The 26660-nt window shown below is 39.4% G+C and overlaps 1 protein-coding gene across 1 annotated transcript in view; it reads right to left on the bottom strand.

Moving 5' to 3' along the window:
- The window catches only part of LOC110530871 (PDZ domain-containing protein GIPC1), a 69271-nt gene continuing 42611 nt past the window's right edge, over positions 1-26660 (bottom strand). Inside the window, exons 2-6 of the mRNA XM_036986709.1 lie at positions 18816-19001; positions 9251-9431; positions 8394-8506; positions 2106-2187; positions 1-1653 (exon numbers count right to left, since the gene is read on the bottom strand). Of these exons, the coding sequence (XP_036842604.1) occupies positions 1490-1653; positions 2106-2187; positions 8394-8506; positions 9251-9431; positions 18816-19001 (726 nt within the window). The 3' untranslated portion in view covers positions 1-1489. The remainder of the gene's footprint in view (positions 1654-2105; positions 2188-8393; positions 8507-9250; positions 9432-18815; positions 19002-26660) is intronic.

The raw sequence follows: 26660 nt of genomic DNA on the forward strand, positions 1-26660 counted from the left end.
AGTCTCTATATCAGTCTCTATATCAGTCATTATATCAGTCACTATATCAGTCTCTATATCAGTCTCTATATCAGTCACTATATCAGTCATTATATCAGTCACAGGTATAGTCTTATGGTCCAAAGGCCAGGCTTGTTTTTAAGACATGATATATCGATGGAGTAGAGGAGGGTGGGGGGGTCTTTAACAGAAGTATCGCTATATAATACATCACTATAATTACATCGCTGCTGTTCAGACTCCACAGCAACATTTTAAGAACTATTCTAAAAAGCCCTGATATACAGTAGTCTACTGTATGTGATCCTCAGTGTCAGTTCACCACAGTCATTAAAGCCCTGATATACAGTAGTCTACTGTATGTGATCCTCAGTGTCGGTTCACCACAGTCATTAAAGCCCTGATATACAGTAGTCTACTGTATGTGATCCTCAGTGTCGGTTCACCACAGTCATTAAAGCCCTGATATACAGTAGTCTACTGTATGTGAACACCATGTCGGTTCACCACAGTCAATAAAGCCCTGATATACAGTAGTCTACTGTATGTGATCCTCAGTGTCGGTTCACCACAGTCATTAAAGCCCTGATATACAGTAGTCTACTGTATGTGATCCTCAGTGTCGGTTCACCACAGTCATTAAAGCCCTGATATACAGTAGTCTACTGTATGTGATCCTCAGTGTCGGTTCACCACAGTCAATAAAGCCCTGATATACAGTAGTCTACTGTATGTGATCCTCAGTGTCGGTTCACCACAGTCATTAAAGCCCTGATATACAGTAGTCTACTGTATGTGATCCTCAGTGTCGGTTCACCACAGTCATTAAAGCCCTGATATACAGTAGTCTACTGTATGTGATCCTCAGTGTCGGTTCACCACAGTCATTAAAGCCCTGATATACAGTAGTCTACTGTATGTGATCCTCAGTGTCAGTTCACCACAGTCATTAAAGCCCTGATATACAGTAGTCTACTGTATGTGATCCTCAGTGTCGGTTCACCACAGTCAGTAAAGACAAGTGCTGTAGTGGTGATTCAGACATCAGAACCCTTTTGTAACCTGTGGAAAAAGGACATAGAATGTATATCCCAAATAGCACACTATTTCCTATATAGTGCACTACGTTTGGCCAGGGCCCTATGAGTAGTGCACTATAAAGGGAATATGAGGGGGCCATTTGGGACACAAGCAGAAAACTAGGTTGAGTGGGACATGACTGAAGTGATTCTGTCTTTTAGGGTGCAACACTGGTAACCCTACAAAACAGAGGCACCCGTAGCCTCTTTCTCTACTGGCTGGTATTTGTCCAGTTGGCTGGTTGAAGATGTGGAGCTGTGGTACTCAGGGGGATTGGTAGCCTGGTCGCAGATCTGTTTGTGAGGTCTTGCCAGCTGTAAACAGATCTGGGACCAGGCTAAAGCCCTAGTCGCAGATCTGTTTGTGAGGTCTTGCCAGCTGTAAACAGATCTGGGACCAGGCAAGGGAATCAGGGGGAAGTTAAAACGTGTCCCTGTTTGGCGTCTCCGATAGCGCCCCAGACGTCGAACACAAACTCATCAGGAAAAGCGAAGTCCCCGAGAGCCTCGTCCAGAGCCATGGCAAACTCATCAGGGTTCTTCTTGTCCCGACCCACCTCCACCATGGTCGCCGCTAGGGAGTGGGGGAGAGGAGAGAGGGGAGAGGAGAGAGGAGAGAGGAGAGAGGGGAGGAGACAGGAGAGAGGAGAGAGGGGGGAGATAGGAGAGAGGAGAGAGGAGAAAGGGGGGGAGAGAGGAGAGAGGGGAGAGAGGAGAGAGGAGAGGAGAGAGGGGGGAGAGAGGAGAGAGGAGAGGAGAGAGGAGAAAGGGGGGAGAGAGGAGAGAGGGGGGGAGAGGAGACAGGAGAAAGGGGGGGAGAGAAGAGAGAGGAGAGGAGACAGGAGAGAGGAGCGAGGAGAGAGGAGAAAGGGGGGGAGAGAGGAGAGGGGGGAGAGGGTTAGTTAGCTCGGGGAGCTTTCACAAATTTATACAACTCTCAGTGGTTGAAATGTTGCTGTTGAAACTGTGTGTGTGCGTGCGTGCGTGTGTGTGCGTGTGCGTGTGTGTGCGTGCGTGTGTACTTACCCAGTTCTGTATCTCTGATACCCATGTAAGTCTCCAGTAGGTCATCCACCTTCTTCACTGCTCTCTCCTCAAACTCTGTCGGCTGGAAAACACAAGATATTCCACACTCCTCTCTGAGTAACAGATAATATACTGTACAGTGATAGATAATATACTGTATAGTGATAGATAATACACTGTACAGTAATAGATAATATACTGTATAGTGATAGATAATATACTGTATAGTGATAGATAATATACTGTACAGTAATAGATAATACACTGTACAGTAATAGATAATATACTGTATAGTAATAGATAATATACTGTATAGTAATAGATAATATACTGTACAGTAATAGATAATATACTGTATAGTGATAGATAATATACTGTATAGTGATAGATAATATACTGTACAGTAATAGATAATACACTGTACAGTAATAGATAATATACTGTATAGTAATAGATAATATACTGTACAGTAATAGATAATATACTGTACAGTAATAGATAATATACTGTATAGTGATAGATAATATACTGTACAGTAATAGATAATATACTGTATAGTGATAGATAATATACTGTACAGTAATAGATAATACACTGTACAGTAATAGATAATATACTGTATAGTGATAGATAATATACTGTACAGTAATAGATAATATACTGTACAGTAATAGATAATACACTGTACAGTAATAGATAATATACTGTATAGTGATAGATAATATACTGTACAGTAATAGATAATATACTGTACAGTAATAGATAATACACTGTACAGTAATAGATAATATACTGTATAGTGATAGATAATATACTGTACAGTAATAGATAATATACTGTACAGTAATAGATAATATAATATACTGTACAGTAATAGATAATATACTGTACAGTAATAGATAATATAATATACTGTACAGTAATAGATAATATACTGTACAGTAATAGATAATATAATATACTGTACAGTAATAGATAATATACTGTACAGTAATAGATAATATAATATACTGTATAGTGATAGATAATATACTGTACAGTAATAGATAATATACTGTATAGTAATAGATAATATACTGTATAGTAATAGATAATATACTGTACAGTAATAGATAATATACTGTATAGTGATAGATAATATAATATACTGTATAGTGATAGATAATATACTGTACAGTAATAGATAATATACTGTATAGTAATAGATAATATACTGTATAGTAATAGATAATATACTGTATAGTAATAGATAATATACTGTACAGTAATAGATAATATACTGTATAGTGATAGATAATATAATATACTGTATAGTGATAGATAATATACTGTACAGTAATAGATAATATACTGTATAGTGATAGATAATATACTGTACAGTAATAGATAATATACTGTATAGTGATAGATAATATACTGTATAGTAATAGATAATATACTGTACAGTAATAGATAATATACTGTATAGTAATAGATAATATACTGTACAGTAATAGATAATATACTGTATAGTGATAGATAATATACTGTATAGTAATAGATAATATACTGTACAGTAATAGATAATATACTGTATAGTAATAGATAATATACTGTATAGTGATAGATAATACACTGTATAGTGATAGATAATATACTGTATAGTAATAGATAATATACTGTACAGTAATAGATAATATACTGTACAGTAATAGATAATATACTGTATAGTAATAGATAATATACTGTATAGTAATAGATAATATACTGTACAGTAATAGATAATATACTGTATAGTGATAGATAATACACTGTATAGTGATAGATAATATACTGTATAGTAATAGATAATATACTGTACAGTAATAGATAATATACTGTACAGTAATAGATAATATACTGTATAGTAATAGATAATATACTGTATAGTGATAGATAATATACTGTACAGTAATAGATAATATACTGTACAGTAATAGATAATATACTGTACAGTAATAGATAATATACTGTATAGTAATAGATAATATACTGTATAGTAATAGATAATATACTGTACAGTAATAGATAATATACTGTACAGTAATAGATAATATACTGTACAGTAATAGATAATATACTGTATAGTAATAGATAATATACTGTATAGTAATAGATAATATACTGTACAGTAATAGATAATATACTGTATAGTGATAGATAATACACTGTATAGTGATAGATAATATACTGTATAGTAATAGATAATATACTGTACAGTAATAGATAATATACTGTACAGTAATAGATAATATACTGTATAGTAATAGATAATATACTGTATAGTGATAGATAATATACTGTACAGTAATAGATAATATACTGTACAGTAATAGATAATATACTGTATAGTGATAGATAATACACTGTATAGTAATAGATAATATACTGTACAGTAATAGATAATACACTGTATAGTAATAGATAATATACTGTATAGTAATAGATAATATACTGTATAGTGATAGATAATATACTGTATAGTGATAGATAATATACTGTATAGTAATAGATAATATACTGTATAGTGATAGATAATATACTGTATAGTAATAGATAATATACTGTATAGTAATAGATAATATACTGTATAGTGATAGATAATATACTGTATAGTAATAGATAATATACTGTACAGTAATAGATAATATACTGTACAGTAATAGATAATATACTGTATAGTAATAGATAATATACTGTATAGTGATAGATAATATACTGTATAGTAATAGATAATATACTGTATAGTGATAGATAATATACTGTACAGTAATAGATAATATACTGTATAGTAATAGATAATATACTGTATAGTGATAGATAATATACTGTACAGTAATAGATAATATACTGTATAGTAATAGATAATATACTGTATAGTGATAGATAATATACTGTATAGTAATAGATAATATACTGTATAGTGATAGATAATATACTGTACAGTAATAGATAATATACTGTATAGTAATAGATAATATACTGTATAGTGATAGATAATATACTGTACAGTAATAGATAATATACTGTATAGTAATAGATAATATACTGTACAGTAATAGATAATATACTGTACAGTAATAGATAATATACTGTATAGTAATAGATAATATACTGTATAGTGATAGATAATATACTGTACAGTAATAGATAATATACTGTATAGTAATAGATAATATACTGTATAGTGATAGATAATATACTGTACAGTAATAGATAATATACTGTATAGTAATAGATAATATACTGTACAGTAATAGATAATATACTGTACAGTAATAGATAATATACTGTATAGTAATAGATAATATACTGTATAGTGATAGATAATATAATATACTGTATAGTAATAGATAATATACTGTACAGTAATAGATAATATACTGTACAGTAATAGATAATATACTGTATAGTAATAGATAATATACTGTATAGTGATAGATAATATAATATACGGTACAGTAATAGATAATATAATATACTGTATAGTGATAGATAATATACTGTATAGTAATAGATAATATACTGTATAGTGATAGATAATATACTGTATAGTAATAGATAATATACTGTACAGTAATAGATAATATAATATACTGTACAGTAATAGATAATATACTGTACAGTAATAGATAATACACTGTATAGTAATAGATAATATACTGTATAGTGATAGATAATATACTGTATAGTGATAGATAATATACTGTACAGTAATAGATAATATACTGTACAGTAATAGATAATATACTGTACAGTAATAGATAATATACTGTACAGTAATAGATAATATACTGTACAGTAATAGATAATATACTGTATAGTAATAGATAATATACTGTATAGTAATAGATAATATACTGTACAGTAATAGATAATATACTGTATAGTAATAGATAATATACTGTATAGTAATAGATAATACACTGTATAGTGATAGATAATATACTGTATAGTAATAGATAATATACTGTATAGTGATAGATAATATACTGTACAGTAATAGATAATATACTGTACAGTAATAGATAATATACTGTATAGTAATAGATAATACACTGTATAGTGATAGATAATATACTGTATAGTAATAGATAATATACTGTACAGTAATAGATAATATACTGTATAGTGATAGATAATATACTGTACAGTAATAGATAATATACTGTATAGTAATAGATAATACACTGTATAGTGATAGATAATATACTGTATAGTAATAGATAATATACTGTACAGTAATAGATAATATACTGTATAGTGATAGATAATATACTGTACAGTAATAGATAATATACTGTATAGTAATAGATAATACACTGTATAGTGATAGATAATACACTGTACAGTAATAGATAATATACTGTATAGTGATAGATAATATACTGTATAGTGATAGATAATATACTGTACAGTAATAGATAATACACTGTATAGTGATAGATAATACACTGTACAGTAATAGATAATATACTGTATAGTGATAGATAATATACTGTATAGTGATAGATAATACACTGTACAGTAATAGATAATATACTGTACAGTAATAGATAATACACTGTATAGTGATAGATAATATACTGTACAGTAATAGATAATATACTGTACAGTAATAGATAATATACTGTATAGTGATAGATAATATACTGTACAGTAATAGATAATATACTGTACAGTAATAGATAATATACTGTACAGTAATAGATAATATACTGTACAGTAATAGATAATATAATATACTGTACAGTAATAGATAATATAATATACTGTATAGTAATAGATAATATACTGTACAGTAATAGATAATATACTGTATAGTGATAGATAATATACTGTACAGTAATAGATAATATACTGTATAGTGATAGATAATATACTGTACAGTAATAGATAATATACTGTATAGTGATAGATAATATACTGTACAGTAATAGATAATATACTGTATAGTGATAGATAATATACTGTACAGTAATAGATAATATACTGTATAGTGATAGATAATATACTGTACAGTAATAGATAATATACTGTATAGTAATAGATAATATACTGTACAGTAATAGATAATATACTGTACAGTAATAGATAATATACTGTACAGTAATAGATAATACACTGTACAGTAATAGATAATATACTGTATAGTGATAGATAATATAATATACTGTATAGTGATAGATAATATACTGTATAGTGATAGATAATATACTGTATAGTGATAGATAATATACTGTACAGTAATAGATAATATACTGTATAGTAATAGATAATATACTGTATAGTGATAGATAATATACTGTACAGTAATAGATAATATACTGTACAGTAATAGATAATATAATATACTGTATAGTGATAGATAATATACTGTACAGTAATAGATAATATACTGTATAGTAATAGATAATATACTGTACAGTAATAGATAATATACTGTATAGTGATAGATAATATACTGTACAGTAATAGATAATACACTGTACAGTAATAGATAATATACTGTATAGTGATAGATACTGTATAGTAATAGATAATATACTGTACAGTAATAGATAATATACTGTATAGTAATAGATAATATACTGTACAGTAATAGATAATATACTGTATAGTAATAGATAATATACTGTATAGTGATAGATACTGTACAGTAATAGATAATATACTGTATAGTAATAGATAATATACTGTACAGTAATAGATAATATACTGTATAGTGATAGATACTGTACAGTAATAGATAATATACTGTATAGTAATAGATAATATACTGTACAGTAATAGATAATATACTGTACAGTAATAGATAATATACTGTATAGTGATAGATAATATACTGTACAGTAATAGATAATACACTGTATAGTGATAGATAATACACTGTATAGTAATAGATAATATACTGTACAGTAATAGATAATATACTGTACAGTAATAGATAATATACTGTACAGTAATAGATAATATACTGTACAGTAATAGATAATATACTGTATAGTAATAGATAATATACTGTATAGTGATAGATAATATACTGTACAGTAATAGATAATATACTGTATAGTAATAGATAATATACTGTATAGTGATAGATAATATACTGTATAGTAATAGATAATATACTGTACAGTAATGATAATGATACAAATGATTACATCACTTGGTACAAACCACTGCTTAGCCCAACATCAGCGGGAACCCCCTATCACAAGGGGCATGGGTGGTATTGGGAGGGGTGTAAGGGGACATGAATACACCCACCACTTCCTCTACGGTAGCAGGGCCCCTGGAGCGAAGTCTCAGAGTCCCTCTCCCTGTCCCCATCTTATTGTCACTGGCCTCCTTGGCTCCCTTCGACCGCGGCTCCAGCATCTCTGTTCAGCACAATAATACACTTCAAGTGAACGGTTTCAGAGATAATGCTTTAAATGTGGCTAATGTATCTGTGACATACAAATGTGTTTTTACAACTGGGCTGGTATATATGTGACAAAGCATCAAGAATCACTAGAACTAGAATCACATCAACCTCTCTCTCTAGGTGATAACTTCAGGTAATCTGGACTACAATTAGTTGTGTTAGTGCCTGCACACCCTACAGCCCCCTACAGAGTTGGAGACCTCTGCCCTTGTCCTATGCCCTCACAGAAGGCCTTCATCTCTACAAATGTTAAAGCCTACACTAGTCCCCAGCTGTCCACTCACCGAAGGCCTTCATCTCTACAAATGTTAAAGCCTACACTAGTCCCCAGCTGTCCACTCACTGAAGGCCTTCACCTCTACAAATGTTAAAGCCTACACTAGTCCCCAGCTGTCCACTCACCGAAGGCCTTCATCTCTACAAATGTTAAAGCCTACACTAGTCCCCAGCTGTCCACTCACCGAAGGCCTTCATCTCTACAAATGTTAAAGCCTACACTAGTCCCCAGCTGTCCACTCACCGAAGGCCTTCATCTCTACAAATGTTAAAGCCTACACTAGTCCCCAGCTGTCCACTCACCGAAGGCCTTCATCTCTACAAATGTTAAAGCCTACACTAGTCCCCAGCTGTCCACTCACCGAAGGCCTTCATCTCTACAAATGTTAAAGCCTACACTAGTCCCCAGCTGTCCACTCACCGAAGGCCTTCATGGGCTCCACCAGTTTGAGGGTGAACATCTGGTCTTTCGGCAGCTCCTTCAGCATGCGAGCCACCTCGTAGTGACGTGATCCCACAATGTTCTTCCCGTTGATGCATTCTATGTGGTCTCCTACAGAGATCACCTTCACCTTGTCCACCACACTGCCCTCCTTGATACGCTGTTGGGGGGAGAGAGAGACATCTATAAGACATTTCATCACACTGCCCTTAAATGTCAAGAGATGAAACAAGAGAAGAGTCCCCCTCAGCCAACTGGTTCTGAGGCTCAGTTCACCAACCAAACCAACCCCATAGAGCCTCAGGACAGCAGTCAGAGAATCTGGCCCAACCAAATCATCACAAGGCAAAAACTAAAATATATCACCTATTGGAAAGACACCACAACACATCTAAGTAAACTTCAATGTTATTTGTCTCTAAACAGACAGTACATGGTGACAGACTAATTATCTGTTCAGGAAAACACTGACTAGGTACAGACTCTGTGAGCACAGTCTGGCTATAGAGACCGGTTGTCACAGGCAAACCTGGCTGCCCAGAGAGGACAGTCTGGCTATAGAGACCGGTTGTCACAGGCAAACCTGGCTGCCCAGAGAGGACAGTCTGGCTATAGAGACCGGTTGTCACAGACAAACCTGGCTGCCCAGAGAGGACAGGCTGTGCTCACTCTGCTCCAGGGGAGAGGTAGAGACAGAGCTGCATTTCCTATTACACTGTGACAAATACTCAGACCTAAGAGAATATTTCTTTCCCAAAATTATAACTCAATACAAATAATTTGAAACTATAAAAGATGAAGAAAAAATCAAATATTTATTGGGTGAAAAGCCAAAATGTGCAGTTTTGGCAGCCAAATATGTGTCCTCCTGCCACAACCTGAGGGACAGCCAGTGAAAAGTGCAAAGTAATGTTGATAATATTTCCCATCTTGTTTTGTCTTTCATACCAGGTCATGTGTCTTCTCAGTCATGTTGACACTGGTCTACTACCAGGTCATGTGTCTTCTCAGTCATGTTGACACTGGTCTACTACCAGGTCATGTGTCTTCTCAGTCATGTTGACACTGGTCCACTACCAGGTCATATATCTCAGTCATGTTGACACTGATCTACTACCAGGTCATATATCTCAGTCATGTTGACACTGGTCTACTACCAGGTCATGTGCCTTCTCAGTCATGTTGACACTGGTCTACTACCAGGTCATGTGTCTTCTCAGTCATGTTGACACTGGTCTACTACCAGGTCATGTGCCTTCTCAGTCATGTTGACACTGGTCTACTACCAGGTCATGTGTCTTCTCAGTCATGTTGACACTGGTCTACTACCAGGTCATGTGTCTTCTCAGTCATGTTGACACTGGTCTACTACCAGGTCATGTGTCTTCTCAGTCATGTTGACACTGGTCCACTACCAGGTCATATATCTCAGTCATGTTGACACTGATCTACTACCAGGTCATATATCTCAGTCATGTTGACACTGGTCTACTACCAGGTCATGTGCCTTCTCAGTCATGTTGACACTGGTCTACTACCAGGTCATGTGTCTTCTCAGTCATGTTGACACTGGTCTACTACCAGGTCATGTGTCTTCTCAGTCATGTTGACACTGGTCTACTACCAGGTCATGTGCCTTCTCAGTCATGTTGACACTGGTCTACTACCAGGTCATATATCTCAGTCATGTTGACACTGGTCTACTACCAGGTCATATATCTCAGTCATGTTGACACTGGTCTACTACCAGGTCATATATCTCAGTCATGTTGACACTGGTCTACTACCAGGTCATATATCTCAGTCATGTTGACACTGGTCTACTACCAGGTCATGTGTCTTCTCAGTCATGTTGACACTGGTCTACTACCAGGTCATGTGTCTTCTCAGTCATGTTGACACTGGTCTACTACCAGGTCATGTGTCTTCTCAGTCATGTTGACACTGGTCTACTACCACGTCATGTGTCGGCTCAGTCATGTTAATATAGTCTACTACTATTGCTTTAATGTATTGTTGTTCTCATTAATATTGTTGTAGTTGTTGTTAATGGTAATCTCATGTCCACTACTACTATTATTATTGCTGTGTGTCCCACCATTTATTGATATATAAATATATATTTTCTATTTTTCTATATGTATACTTTGACAATGTAAGTAATAAGGAACTTGCCATGTCAATAAAGTCAATTGAATTGAGATAGTGACAGAGGGAGACAGAGAGAGACAGACAGAGAGAGCGAGAGACAGAGAGAGAGGTAGAGACAGAGAGGGAGACAGAGAGAGAGAGCAGAATTAGGCCGATACCCACTAATTATCAAAATCCAGAAAAGAGACGTTAAATTCTATAACCACCTAAAAGGAAGCGATTCACAAACCTTCCATAACAAAGCCATCACCTACAGAGAGATGAACCTGGAGAAGAGTCCCCTAAGCAAGCTGGTCCTGGGGCTTTGTTCACAAACACAAACACACCCTACAGAGCCCCAGGACAACAACACAATTAGACCCAACCAAATCATGAGAAAACTAAAAGATAATTACTTGACACATTGGAAAGAATTAACAAAAAAACAGAGCAAACTAGAATGCTATTTGGCCCTACACAGAGAGTACACAGTGGCAGAATACCTGACCACTGTGACTGACCCAAAATTAAGGAAAGCTTTGACTATGTACAGACTCAGTGAGCATAGCCTTGCTATTGAGAAAGGCCGCCGTAGGCAGACATGGCTCTCAAGAGAAGACAGGCTATGTGCTCACTGCCCACAAAATGAGGTGGAAACTGAGCTGCACTTCCTAACCTCCTGCCCAATGTATGACCCTATTTCCCTGAGATTACACAGATCCACAAAGAATTAGAAAACAAATCCAATTTTGAAAAACTCCCATATCTACTGGGTGAAATTCCACAGTGTGCCATCACAGCAGCAAGATTTGTGACCTGTTGCCATGAGAAAAGGGCAACCAGTGAAGAACAAACACCATTGTAAATACAACCAATATTTATTGCTTATTTATTTTATCTTGTGTCCTTTAACCATTTGTACATTGTTAAAACACTGTATATATAATATGACATTTGTAATGTCTTTATTGTTTTGAAACTTCTGTATGTGTAATGTTTACTGTTCATTTTTATTGTTTATTTCACTTTATATATTCACTTTATATTTTATCTACCTCACTTGCTTTGGCAATGTTAACACATGTTTCCCATGCCAATAAAGCCCTTGAATTTAATTGAATATAGACAGAGACAGAGAGCGACAGAGAGAGAGAGATCAAAAGCCAAATGTTAACATTATCACTGTAGCTCCCTCCAGTAACCAAGAACACAACCGTTCCTTGATTTTATCTGCCGGCTTTATTCTGTCGTTTTAGTCAGAATTATCACCTTCTGTGAGAACTATAAAGTAAATGAAAATACAGTTCAGCACACTCTTACAACCTTCTTGTCTTACGAGTGACGTATTAGCTTGGTGTAACTCTGAAGTGCTGACATACATAAACAGTTTAGCCGGAGCTATAACAGTATCAGATGAAACACATGAATAAAGGAAAAATACCTCATTGGCTGCTTATTACAGAAGGGAGGAAATACAAAACTTCACATTTATTATTCCTGGCATGAATTCAGGCTTCCTCCTTAATTATTATAACGTCACCATCCTAACATTCACGCTTCATCCTTAATTATTATAACGTCACCATCCTAACGTACACGCTTCAACCTTTAAGAACGAACCCCGAAGACATGAAAACTTAGCTAAGACAGCGCGGGTTTGCCTTCACTCCAAAGGTGTGTTACTACGATAATAGTCCCCGTTACAACAGTTCTGAGCCACTTAGTTCCGCTTGTCTTATCGTTCCCCCCGCATAGCGAACACGGAAACAATTCAAACAAACAAAAACAACGACTTACAGGTTCATTATCAGTTACAATCACAACTTTTTGCCTTCTTTGATTTCAGACAAAAACTACTTCTGAAATATGTTTTAAAGTTCTAACTACAATCAGTTACAACAAATAAATGATGCTACAGTGTGTTGTATGATTTATCCTTTACAGGTAAATCCCGAAAAAAAGATTAGTAAAAAAACTGGCTTCATGAAACGTCCTATAAAGGAGAAGTTGAAAGGCTTCTCTTTGATAATGAGAGGCGTCAGAGAGTTTAAATAAAGAACAGATATTTGCAATGCAGATTTATCTCCTAATTTAGGGGCATCTGTTCTGTGCTGGATGGGTTTTGGTTGCTGTGTGAATATTAATTATCAATCTAATACAGGCTGATTCTGCTGAGGCTGACAAAAATCAAATCACATTTTATTTGTCACAAAAACATATTTACCGGATGTTATTGCGGGTGTAGCGAAATGCTTGTGTTCCTAGCTCCAACAGTGCAGTAATATCTAACAATTCACAACAATACTCACAAATCTAAAAGTAAAAGAATGGAATTAAGAAATATATTAATATTAGGATGAGCAATGTTGGAGTGGCATTGACTGAAATACAGTAGAATACAGTATATACATATGAAATGAGTAAAGCAGTATGTAAACATTAAAGTGACCAGTGTTTCCCTTTCTATATACAGTGGGGCAAAAAGTATTTAATCAGCCACCAATTGTGCAAGTTCTCCCACTTACAAATATGTGAGAGGCCTGTAATTTTCATCATAGGTACACTTCAACTATGACAGACAAAATGAGGGGGAAAAAATGCAGAAAATCACATTGTAGGATTTTTTATGAATTTATTTGCAAATTATGGTGGAAAATAAGTATTTTCAGCCTTCCTGTGACATCGGGTGGTGTAGGTGTCCTGGAGGGCAGGTATTTTGCCCCCGGTGATGTGTTGTGCAGGCCTCACTACCCTCTGGAGAGCCTTACAGTTGTGGGCGGAGCAGTTGCCGTACCAGGCGGTGATACAGCCCGACAGGATGCTCTCGATGGTGCATCTGTAAAAGTTTGTGAGTGTTTTTGGTGACAAGCCAAATTTCTTCAGCCTCCTGAGGTTGAAGAGGCGCTGCTGCGCCTTCTTCACCACGCTGTCTGTGTGGGTGGACCAATTCAGTTAGTCAGTGATGTGTACGATGAGGAACTTGAAGCTTTCCACCTTCTCCACTGCAGTCCCGTCGATGTGGATAGGGGGGTGCTCTCTCTGCTGTTTCCTGAAGTCCATGATCATCTCCTTTTGTTTTATTGACATTGAGTGAGAGGTTATTTTCCTGACACCACACTCCCAGAGCCCTCACCTCCTCCCTGTAGGCCGTCTCGTCATTGCTGATAATCAAGCCTAATACTGTTGTGTCGTCTGCAAACTTGATGATTGAGTTGGAGGCGTGCTTGGCCACACAGTCATGTGTGGACAGGGACTACAGGAGAGGGCTGAGAACGCACCCTTGTGGGGCCCCAGTGTTGAGGATCAGCGGAGTGGAGATGTTGTTTCCTACCATCATCACCTGGGGGCGGCCCGCCAGGAAGTCCAGGACCCAGTTGCACAGGGCGGGGTCGAGACCCAGGGTCTCGAGCTTAATGATGAGTTTGGAGGGTACTATGGTGTTGAATGCTGAGCTGTAGTCGATGAACAGCATTCTTACATAGGTATTCCTCTTGTCCAGATGGGATAGGGTAGTGTGATGGCGATTGCATCGTCTGTGGATCTATTGGGGCGGTAAACAAATTGAAGTGGGTCTAGGGTGTCAGGTAGTGTGGAGATGATATGATCCTTGACTAGTCTCTCAAAGCACTTCATGATGACAGAGGTGAGTGCTATGGGGCGATAGTCATTTAGTTCAGTTATCTTTGCCTTCTTGGGAACAGGAACAATGGTGGACATCTTGAAGCATGTGGGGACAGCAGACTGGGATAGAGAGAGATTGAATATGTCCGTTAATTAACACTCCAGCCAGCTCCAGCATGCTCTGAGGACGCGGCTGGGGATGCCGCCTGGGCCGGCAGCCTTGCGAGGGTTAACACGTTTAAATGTCTTACTTCGGCTACGGAGGAGGAGAGCCCACAGTCCTTAGTAGCGACACTGTGTTTTCCTCAAAGCGGGGGAAGGTGTTTAGCTTGTCCGGGAGCAAGATATCGGTGTCCGCGACCTGGCTGGTTTTCTTTTTGTAGTCCATGATTGTCTGTAGACCCTACCACATACGTCTCGTGTCTGAGCCGTTGAATTGTGAGATGGAGTTTCTCACTCACTAAATCCTCATCAACGACCAGCTCCTTGCATACCACTTCACAATATCCACTATTACTATGGGCCCTGGTCAAATGTAGTGCCCTACATAGGGAGTAGCCCTGGTCAAATGTAGTGCCCTACATAGGGAGTAGCCCCGGTCAAATGTAGTGCCCTATATAGGGAATAGCCCTGGTCAAATGTAGTGCCCTACATAGGGAATAGCCCTGGTCAAATGTAGTGCCCTACATAGGGAATGCCCTGGTCAAATGTAGTGCCCTACATAGGGAATAGCCCTGGTCAAATGTAGTGCCCTACATAGGGAGTAGGGTGCCATTTGGGACTCAGGCCATTGTCCCTAAGCAGGTTTGTGTCCCCTGGGGTGTCTGTCTGATGTCGGGGTGTCTGTCTGATGTCTGGGTGTCTGTCTGATGTCGGGGCGTCTGTCTGATGTCGGGGTGTCTGTCCGATGTTGGGGTGTCTGTCCGATGTTGGGGTGTCTGTCTGATGTTGGGGTGTCTGTCTGATGTTGGGGTGTCTGTCTGATGTTGGGGTGTCTGTCTGATGTCGGGGTGTCTGTCTGATGTCGGGGTGTCTGTCTGATATTGGGGTGTCTGTCTGATGTTGGGGTGTCTGTCTGATGTTGGGGTGTCTGTCTGATGTTGGGGTGTCTGTCTGATGTTGGGGTGTCTGTCTGATGTTGGGGTGTCTGTCTGATGTCGGGGTGTCTGTCTGATGTTGGGGTGTCTGTCTGATGTCGGGGTGTCTGTCTGATGTCGGGGTGTCTGTCTGATGTTGGGGTGTCTGTCTGATGTTGGGGTGTCTGTCTGATGTTGGGGTGTCTGTCTGATGTCGGGGTGTCTGTCTGATGTTGGGGTGTCTGTCTGATGTTGGGGTGTCTGTCTGATGTTGGGGTGTCTGTCTGATGTCGGGGTGTCTGTCTGATGTCGGGGCATCTGTCTGATATTGGGGTGTCTGTCTGATGTCGGGGTGTCTGTCTGATGTCGGGGTGTCTGTCTGATGTCGGGGTGTCTGTCTTATCTGTCCAATGTAAACGCTGATTAATCAAAACCCTTATCAAGCACAAAGTAAATCACTGGTGTGTAATGCGCTGAAGATGCCATGATGACATGACGCTTCACGAACACAAGGTGGCGTCTTGGAGCAATCGGTTTCACTCTCTCTATGCAAGACGTTGGTGGAAAACTCTGACCTTAAGGAGTACTAAACTTGCATCTCTTCAATAATCATGAATCATTTCTAAAGCAAGAATTTTGCTCGGACTGTCTGGGGGTGGTCTGAGTGGGGCGGGAACCTAGTTGTTATTGGCAGAGAGGGTTTGAGTGGGGAGGGAACCTAGCTGTTATTGGTAGAGAGGGTCTGAGTGGGAAGGGAACCTAGTTGTTATTGGTAGAGAGGGTCTGAGTGGGAAGGGAACCTAGTTGTTATTGGCAGAGAGGGTCTGAGTGGGGAGGGAACCTAGCTGTTATTGGCAGAGAGGGTCTGAGTGGGAAGGGAACCTAGTTGTTATTGGCAGAGAGGGTCTGAGTGGGGAGGGAACCTAGCTGTTATTGGCAGAGAGGGTCTGAGTGGGGAGGGAACCTAGCTGTTATTGGCAGAGAGGGTCTGAGTGGGGAGGGAACCTAGTTGTTATTGGCAGAGAGGGTCTGAGTGGGGCGGGAACCTAGCTGTTATTGGCAGAGAGGGTCTGAGTGGGGAGGGAACCTAGTTGTTATTGGCAGAGAGGGTCTGAGTGGGGAGGGAACCTAGCTGTTATTGGCAGAGAGGTTCTGAGTGGGAAGGGAACCTAGTTGTTATTGGCAGAGAGGGTCTGAGTGGGGAGGGAACCTAGTTGTTATTGGCAGAGAGGGTCTGAGTGGGGAGGGAACCTAGCTGTTATTGGCAGAGAGGGTCTGAGTGGGGCGGGGAACCTAGCTGTTATTGGTAGAGAGGTTCTGAGTGGAGGAGGGAACCTAGCTGTTATTGGTAGAGAGGTTCTGAGTGGAGGAGGGAACCTAGCTGTTATTGGCAGAGAGGTTCTGAGTGGGGCGGGGAACCTAGCTGTTATTGGTAGAGAGGTTCTGAGTGGAGGAGGGAACCTAGCTGTTATTGGTAGAGAGGTTCTGAGTGGAGGAGGGAACCTAGCTGTTATTGGTAGAGAGGGTCTGAGTGGGGAGGGAACCTAGCTGTTATTGGTAGAGAGGGTCTGAGTGGAGGAGGGAACCTAGCTGTTATTGGTAGAGAGGGTCTGAGTGGGACAATTTCCCAGTATTATTCCAACCTCATAGTGTGGAAATATACAGTATATAAAATGCAGGAAAATCATGTTTTTGTCACGCCCTGATCTGTTTCACCTGTCTTTGTGATTGTCTCCACTCACCTCCAGGTGTCACCCGTTTTCCCCATCATCCCCTGGGTATTTAGTCCTGTGTTCTCTGTTTGTTTGTTGCCAGTTTGTCTTGTCATGCCAAGTCAACCAGCGTGTTTTTCCGTGCTCCTGCTTTTTCCAAGTCTCTGTTGTTCTAGTCCTCCCGGTTCTGACCTTTGCCTGTCCTGACACTGAGCCCGCCTGCCTGACCATTCAGCCTGCCTGCCACTCTGTACTTCCTGGACTCCGACCTGGTTCTGATATTTTGCCTGTCCACGGCCCGTCTCTTTCCTGCCCCTTGTTTTATAATCAGAGACTCTAAACATCTGCCTCCAGTGTCTGCATCTGGGCCCTGTATCGTTATAGTGTTTGACTGCATCTGGGCCCTGTATCGTTATAGTGTTTGACTGCACTGGGCCTTTAATGATTCAACCATTGTATAATATATAAGATACGATTCAATAAATTGATTGATTTCATTGATTCAATCTATTCGATTGATTGACTGTTAGATTATTGATAAACGATAGACAGACGGACAGATAAAGTGAACAGGATCTGGGGAGGGAGAGACAGACAGACAGACAGACAGACAGACTAATGAACAGGATCTGGGGAGGGAGAGACAGACACACAGATAGACAGACAGACAGACAGACAGACAGACAGACAGACAGACTAATGAACAGGATCTGGGGAGGGAGAGACAGACACACAGATAGACAGACTGATGGATAAAGTGAACAGGATCTGGGGAGGGAGAGACAGACAGACAGACAGACAGACAGACAGACAGACAGACAGATTAATGAACAGGATCTGGGGAGGGACAGACAGACAGACAGACAGACAGACAGACAGACAGACAGACAGACACACAGATAGATGGACGGATAGATAAAGTGAACAGGATCTGGGGAGGGAGAGACAGACAGACAGATAGACGGACGGATGGACGATCGTATCAACAGATGAACTCCTACATACCTTGGTGAAGGCGTATCCCACCCCGTTGTCTGTGATGGTGAGGCCCAGGGCGTCCTCTGACTTAAACACCTCCACCTCCTTCTTAATCCCTTTAATGTGGGCGAATATAAAGTCCTCCAGGCCGATCTGACCACCAAGCAGCTTCTCCATGTCGATCTTATGGGTGTTCAATGTACAGAACAGGATCTGGGGAGAGACAGACAGACAAATGAATGAACAGGATCTGGGGAGAGACAGACAGACAGACAGACAGACAGACAGACAGACAGACAGACAGACAGACAGACAGACAGACAGACAGACAGACAGACAGACAGACAGACAGACAGACAGACAGATTAATGAACAGGATCTGGGGAGGGAGAGACATTAATGTTGAGAGGTATTGATGAGATAAACCTCATATTAAATACTGATGAAACATATCAGTTCTATGAGAACACAACATAACACTGAACAAAAATATAAACGCAACATGCAACAATGTCAAATATTTTACTGAGTTACAGTTCATATCAGGAAATCAGTCAATTAAAATAAATTGGGCTCTAATCTATGGATTCCACATGACTGGGAATACAGATGTGCATCTGTTGGTCACAGATACCTTAATAAAAAGGTAGCGGTTTGGATCAGAAAACCAGTCAGTATCTGGTGTGACCACCATTTGTCTCATTCAGCGTGACACATCTCCTTCACATAGAATTGATCAGGCTGTTGATTGTGGCCTGTGAAAAGTTGTCCCACTCCTCTTCAATGGCTGGGTGAAGTTGCTGGATATTGGTGGGAACTGGAACACGCTGTCGTACACGTTGATCCACAGCATCCCAAACATGCTCAATGTGTGAAATGTCTGGTGAGTATGCAGGTCATGGAAGAACTGGGACATTTTCAGCTTCCAGGAATTGTGTTCAGATCCTTGTGACATGGGGCCGTGCATTATCATGCTGAACATGAGATGATGGCGGTGGATGAATGGTATGACAATGGGCCTCAGGATCTCGTCACAGTATCTCTGTGCATTCAAATTGCCATCAATAAAATGAAGTTGTGTTCGCTGTCCATACCATACGCCACCATGGGGCACTCTGTTCACAACGTGGACATCAACAAACCGCTCGCCGACACGATGCCGTACACGCTGTCGGCCATTTGGCCGGTACAGTTGAAACCTGGATTCATCCGTGAAGAGCTTCTCTAACCTGCCAGTGGCCATTGAAGGTGAACATTTGCCCACTGAGGCTGAAATGCAGTCAGATCAAGACCCTGATGTGGACGACGACCACGCAGATGAGCTTCCCTGAGACGGTTTCTGACAGTTTGTGCAGAAATTCTTTAGTTATGTAAACCCACAGTTTTATCAAGAGTCTGGGTGACTGGACTATCCCGCTGGTGAAGAAGCCGGATGTTAAGGTCCTGGGCTGGCGTGGTTAATTCTCTAAAAGGACGTTGGAGGAGGCTTATGGTAGAGAAATTAACATTAACATTTCTGGCAACAGCTCTGGTGGACATTCCAGCAATCAGCATATTAATTGCATGCTCCTTCAAAATTTGAGACATCTGTGGGATTGTGTTGTGTGACAATCCTGCACATTTTAGAGCTGTTTTTTATTGTCCCCAGCACAAGGTGCACCTGTGTAATGATCATGCTGTTTAATCAGCATCTGATATGCCACAACTCTCAGGTGCACTTGAGAGAAATAAGCTTTTTGTGTGTATGGAAAATTTCTGGGATCTTTAATTTCAGCTCATGAAACATGGGACCAACATTACACATCAACGTGATTCCTATTTGTAAGAAGCATTTGTTTGTTACCCAGACCCCTGTTTTACGCTGCTGCTACTCTTTGTTTATAATATATGCATAGTCAGTTTAACACTACCTACATGTACATATTACCTCAATTACCTCAATCTAAACTAGATGCCCTCAATCTCACACAAATCATCAGGGAACCCACCAGGTACAACCCTAAATCTGTAAACAAGGGCACCCTCATAGACGTCATCCTGACCAACTGGCCCTCCAAATACAGCTCCGCTGTCTTCAACCAGGATCTCAGCGATCACTGCCTCATTGCCTGTATCCACTACGGATCCGCAGTCAAACGACTACCCCTCATCACTGTCAAACGCTCCCTAAAACACTTCTGCGAGCAGGCCTTTCTAATCGACCTGGCCCGGGTATCCTGGAAGAATATTGACCTCATCCCGTCAGTTGAGGATGGTCATTCTTTAAAAGTAACTTCCTCACCATTTTAGATAAGCATGCTCCGTTCAAAAAATGCAGAACTAAGTACAGATATAGCCCTTGGTTGACTCCAGACCTGACTGCCCTCGACCAGCACAAAAACATCCTGTGGCGGACTGCAATAGCATCGAATAGTCCCCGCGATATGCAACTGTTCAGGGAAGTCAGGAACCAATACACGCAGTCAGTCAGGAAAGTCAAGGCCAGCTTCTTCAGGCAGACATTTGCATCCTGTAGCTCTAACTCCAAAAAGTTCTGGGACACTGTAAAGTCCATGGAGAACAAGAGCACCTCCTCCCAGCTGCCCACTGCACTGAGGCTAGGTAACACGGTCACCACCGATAAATCCATGATTATCAAAAACTTCAACAAGCATTTCTCAACGGCTGGCCATGCCTTCCTCCTGGCTACTCCTCGGCCAACAGTTCCCCCGCAGCTACTCGCCCAAGCCTCTCCAGGTTCTCCTTTACCCAAATCCAGATAGCAGATGTTCTGAAAGAGCTGCAAAACCTGGACCCGTAAAAATCAGCTGGGCTTGACAATCTGGACCCTCTATTTCTGAAACTATCCTCCGCCATTGTCGCAACCCCTATTACCAGCCTGTTCAACCTCTCTTTCATATCGTCTGAGATTCCCAAGGATTGGAAAGCTGCCGCAGTCATGCCCCTCTTCAAATGGGGAGACACCCTGGACCCAAACTGTTACAGACCTATATCCATCCTGCCCTGCCTATCTAAGGTCTTCGAAAGCCAAGTTAACAAACAGATCACCGACCATTTCGAATCCCACCGTACCTTCTCCGCTATGCAATCTGGTTTCCGAGCTGGTCATGGGTGCACCTCAGCCACGCTCAAGGTCCTAAACGATATCATAACAGACATAGATAAGAGACAATACTGTGCAGCCGTATTCATCGACCTGGCCAAGGCTTTCGGCTCTGTCAATCACCACATTCTTATCGGCAGACTCAACAGCCTTGGTTTCTCAAATGACTGCCTCGCCTGGTTCACCAACTACTTCTCAGACAGAGTTCAGTGTGTCAAATCGGAGGGCCTGTTGTCCGGACGTCTGGCAGTCTCTATGGGGGTGCCACAGGGTTCAATTCTCGGGCCGACTCTTTTCTCTGTATACATCAATGATGTCGCTCTTGCAGCTGGTGATTCTCTGATCCACCTCTACGCAGACGACACTATTCTGTATACTTCTGGCCCTTCTTTGGACACTGTGTTAACTAACCTCCAGACGAGCGTCAATGCCATACAACTCTTCTTCCGTGGCCTCCAACTGCTCTTAAACGCAAGTAAAACTAAATGCATGCTCTTCAACCGATCGCTGCCTACACCTGCCTGCCCGCCCAGCATCACTACTCTGGACGGTTTTGACTTAGAATATGTGGGCAACTACAAATACCTAGGGGTCTGGTTAGACTGTAAACTCACCTTCCAGACTCACATTAAACATCTCCAATCCAAATCTAGAACCGGCTTCCTATTGCACAACAAAGCATCCTTCACTCATGCTGCCAAACATACCCTCGTAAAACTGACCATCCTACCCATCCTTGACTTTGGCGATGTCATTTACAAAATAGCCTCCAACACTCTTCTCAACAAATTGGATGCAGTCTATCACAGTGCCATCCGTTTTGTCACCAAAGCCCCATATACTACACACCTCTGCGACCTGTATGCTCTCGTTGGCTGGTCCTCACTACATATTCGCTGCCAAACCCACTGGCTCCAGGTCATCTATAAGTCTTTGCTAGGTGAAGCCCCGTCTTATCTCAGCTCACTGGTCACCATAGCAACACCCACCCGTAGCACGCGCTCCAGCAGGTATATTTCACTGGTCATCCCCAAAGACTAATCCTCCTTTGGCCGCCTTTCCTTCCAGTTCTCTGCTGCCAAAGACTGGAACGAATTGCAAAAATCACTGAAGCTGGAGACTCACATCTCCCTCACTAACTTTAAGCATCAGCTGTCAGAGCAGCTCACAGATCACTGCACCTGTACATAGCCCATCTGTAAATAGCCCACCCAACTACCTCATCCCCATATTGTTATTTATTTTTTTGCTCCTTTGCACCCCAGTATCTCTACTTGCACATTCACCTTCTGCACATATATCACTCCAGTGTTTAATTGCTAAATTGTAATTATCGCCATTATGGCCTATTTATTGCCTTACCTCCCTAATCTTACCTTATTTGCACACACTGTATATAGACATTTCTATTGTATTATTGACTGTATGCTTGTTTATTCCATGTGTAACTCTGTGTTGTTGTTTGTGTCACACTGCTTTGCTTTATCTTGGCCAGGTCGCAGTTGTAAATGAAGAACTTGTTCTCAACTGGCCTACCTAGTTAATAAAGGGTTAGGGTTATATATATATATATAAATATCTGGTTAAATAAAGGGTTAGGGTTATATATATATATAAATACCTGATTAAATAAAGGGTTAGGGTTATATATATATATATATAAATACCTGGTTAAATAAAGGGTTAGGGTTATATATATATATAAATACCTGGTTAAATAAAGGGTTAGGGTTATATATATATATACCTGGTTAAATAAAGGGTTAGGGTTATATATATATATAAATACCTGATTAAATAAAGGGTTAGGGTTATATATATATATAAATACCTGGTTAAATAAAGGGTTAGGGTTATATATATATATATATACCTGGTTAAATAAAGGGTTAGGGTTATATATATATATAAATACCTGGTTAAATAAAGGGTTAGGGTTATATATATATATAAATACCTGATTAAATAAAGGGTTAGGGTTATATATATATAAATACCTGGTTAAATAAAGGGTTAGGGTTATATATATATAAATACCTGATTAAATAAAGGGTTAGGGTTATATATATATATAAATACCTGATTAAATAAAGGGTTAGGGTTATATATATATATATAAATACCTGATTAAATAAAGGGTTAGGGTTATATATATATATAAATACCTGATTAAATAAAGGGTTAGGGTTATATATATAAATACCTGGTTAAATAAAGGGTTATATATATAAATACCTGGTTAAATAAAGGGTTAGGGTTATATATATATATAAATACCTGGTTAAATAAAGGGTTAGGGTTATATATATATATATAAATACCTGGTTAAATAAAGGGTTAGGGTTATATATATATATAAATACCTGGTTAAATAAAGGGTTAGGGTTATATATATATATATATATATATATATATATATATATATATACCTGGTTAAATAAAGGGTTAGGGTTATATATATAAATACCTGGTTAAATAAAGGGTTAGGGTTATATATATATATATAAATACCTGGTTAAATAAAGGGTTAGGGTTATATATATATATAAATACCTGGTTAAATAAAGGGTTAGGGTTATATATATATATACCTGGTTAAATAAAGGGTTAGGGTTATATATATATATATAAATACCTGGTTAAATAAAGGGTTAGGGTTATATATATATATATAAATACCTGGTTAAATAAAGGGTTAGGGTTATATATATATATATAAATACCTGGTTAAATAAAGGGTTTGGGTTATATATATATATATATAAATACCTGGTTAAATAAAGGGTTAGGGTTATATATATATATATAAATACCTGGTTAAATAAAGGGTTAGGGTTATATATATATATATATACCTGGTTAAATAAAGGGTTAGGGTTATATATATATATACCTGGTTAAATAAAGGGTTAGGGTTATATATATATATAAATACCTGGTTAAATAAAGGGTTAGGGTTATATATATATATATATATACCTGGTTAAATAAAGGGTTACTGTTATATATATATATATAAATACCTGGTTAAATAAAGGGTTAGGGTTATATATATATATAAATACCTGGTTAAATAAAGGGTTAGGGTTATATATATATATATATACCTGGTTAAATAAAGGGTTAGGGTTATATATATATATAAATACCTGGTTAAATAAAGGTGAAATAAAATAAATAAATAAAGGTAAGACAAGTGTGATGTCAACATGCTAACAGAGGTAAGACAAGTGTGATGTCAACATGCTAACAGAGGTAAGACAAGTGTGATGTCAACATGCGAACAGAGGTAAGACAAGTGTGATGAGAGAGAGAGAGAGGGTGGAGTATTAGAGAGAGAGAGGGAAAGAAAGAGCGAGAGAGAGGAGAGGGGGTGGGAATAAAATGAAGAAGCCTGGGCCATTCACAGGTACAGTGCATTACAAAATATAAACGTTTGATTCGTGACTATCTCTCTTCTCTTCCTTTCTCCAGCTCTTCTCCCTCACACAATTAGAGGCTCATTAAAATTCAACAGATTGTAATTGTGAGAGAGTGATGCCTACCTACCTGTTCTCATGTAGCAGGTCAGGCCATTACCCAGAAGGCCATGGGAGAGATAAACAGTAGAATACGCTGTCAATGAAATCAGGGCCTTCATGCTCGCTCTCCCTCTGACACTTCTCTTTCATGTCTCTCTCTCTTCTCATCCTTTCGCTAGCTCTTCTCTCTCGCACAGAATGTTCTCTGCCTCTCCTGACACACACACACACACACACACACACACACACACACACACACCTGAACTTTACCGGCCTGACTCACAAGGACACATCCACCTCCCTCCTCTCCTCCCTTATCCCTACTCTCCCCCCTCTACCTCCCTCCTCTTTCTCCCACGTACTGCCATCTCACACAGGCTAGAACTGAGGGAGGTAGAACACATGGAGGTAGAACTGAGGGAGGTAGAACTGAGGGAGGTAGAACTGTGGGAGGTAGAACTGAGGGAGGTAGAACTAAGGGAGGTAGAACTGAGGGAGGTAGAGCACATGGAGGTAGAACTGAGTGAGGTAGAACTGAGGGAGGTAGAACTGTGGGAGGTAGAACTGAGGGAGTTAGAGCACATGGAGGTAGAACTAAGGAAGGTAGAACTGAGGGAGGTAGAACTGAGGGAGGTGGAGCACATGGAGGTAGAACTGAGGGAGGTAGAAATGAGGGAGGTAGAACTGAGGGAGGTAGAACTAAGGGAGGTAGAACTGAGGGAGGGGGGAACTGTGGGAGGTACATCTGAGGGAGGTAGAACTAAGGGAGGTAGAACTAAGGAGGTAGAACTGTGGGAGGTAGAACTAAGTGAGGTAGAACTGAGGGAGGTAGATCTGAGGGAGGTAGAACTAAGGGAGGTAGAACTAAGGGAGGTAGAACTGAGGGAGGTAGAACTAAGGGAGGTAGAACTGAGGGAGGTAGAACTGAGGGAGATAGAACTGAGGGAGGTAGAACTGAGGGAGGTAGATCTGAGGGAGGTAGATCTGAGGGAGGTAGAACTAAGGGAGGTAGAACTGAGGGAGGTAGACCTGAGGGAGGTAGAACTAAGGGAGGTAGACCTGAGGGAGGTAGAACTGAGGGAGGTAGATCTGAGGGAGGTAGATCTGAGGGAGGTAGAACTGAGGGAGGTAGAACTAAGGGAGGTAGGTCTGAGGGAGGTGGATCTGAGGGAGGTAGAACTAAGGGAGGTAGAACTAAGGGAGGTAGATCTGAGGGAGGTAGATCTGAGGGAGGTAGAACTAAGGGAG

This window comes from Oncorhynchus mykiss, chromosome 8 (genome assembly GCF_013265735.2).
Source record: "Oncorhynchus mykiss isolate Arlee chromosome 8, USDA_OmykA_1.1, whole genome shotgun sequence".
Classification (NCBI taxonomy): domain Eukaryota; kingdom Metazoa; phylum Chordata; class Actinopteri; order Salmoniformes; family Salmonidae; genus Oncorhynchus; species Oncorhynchus mykiss.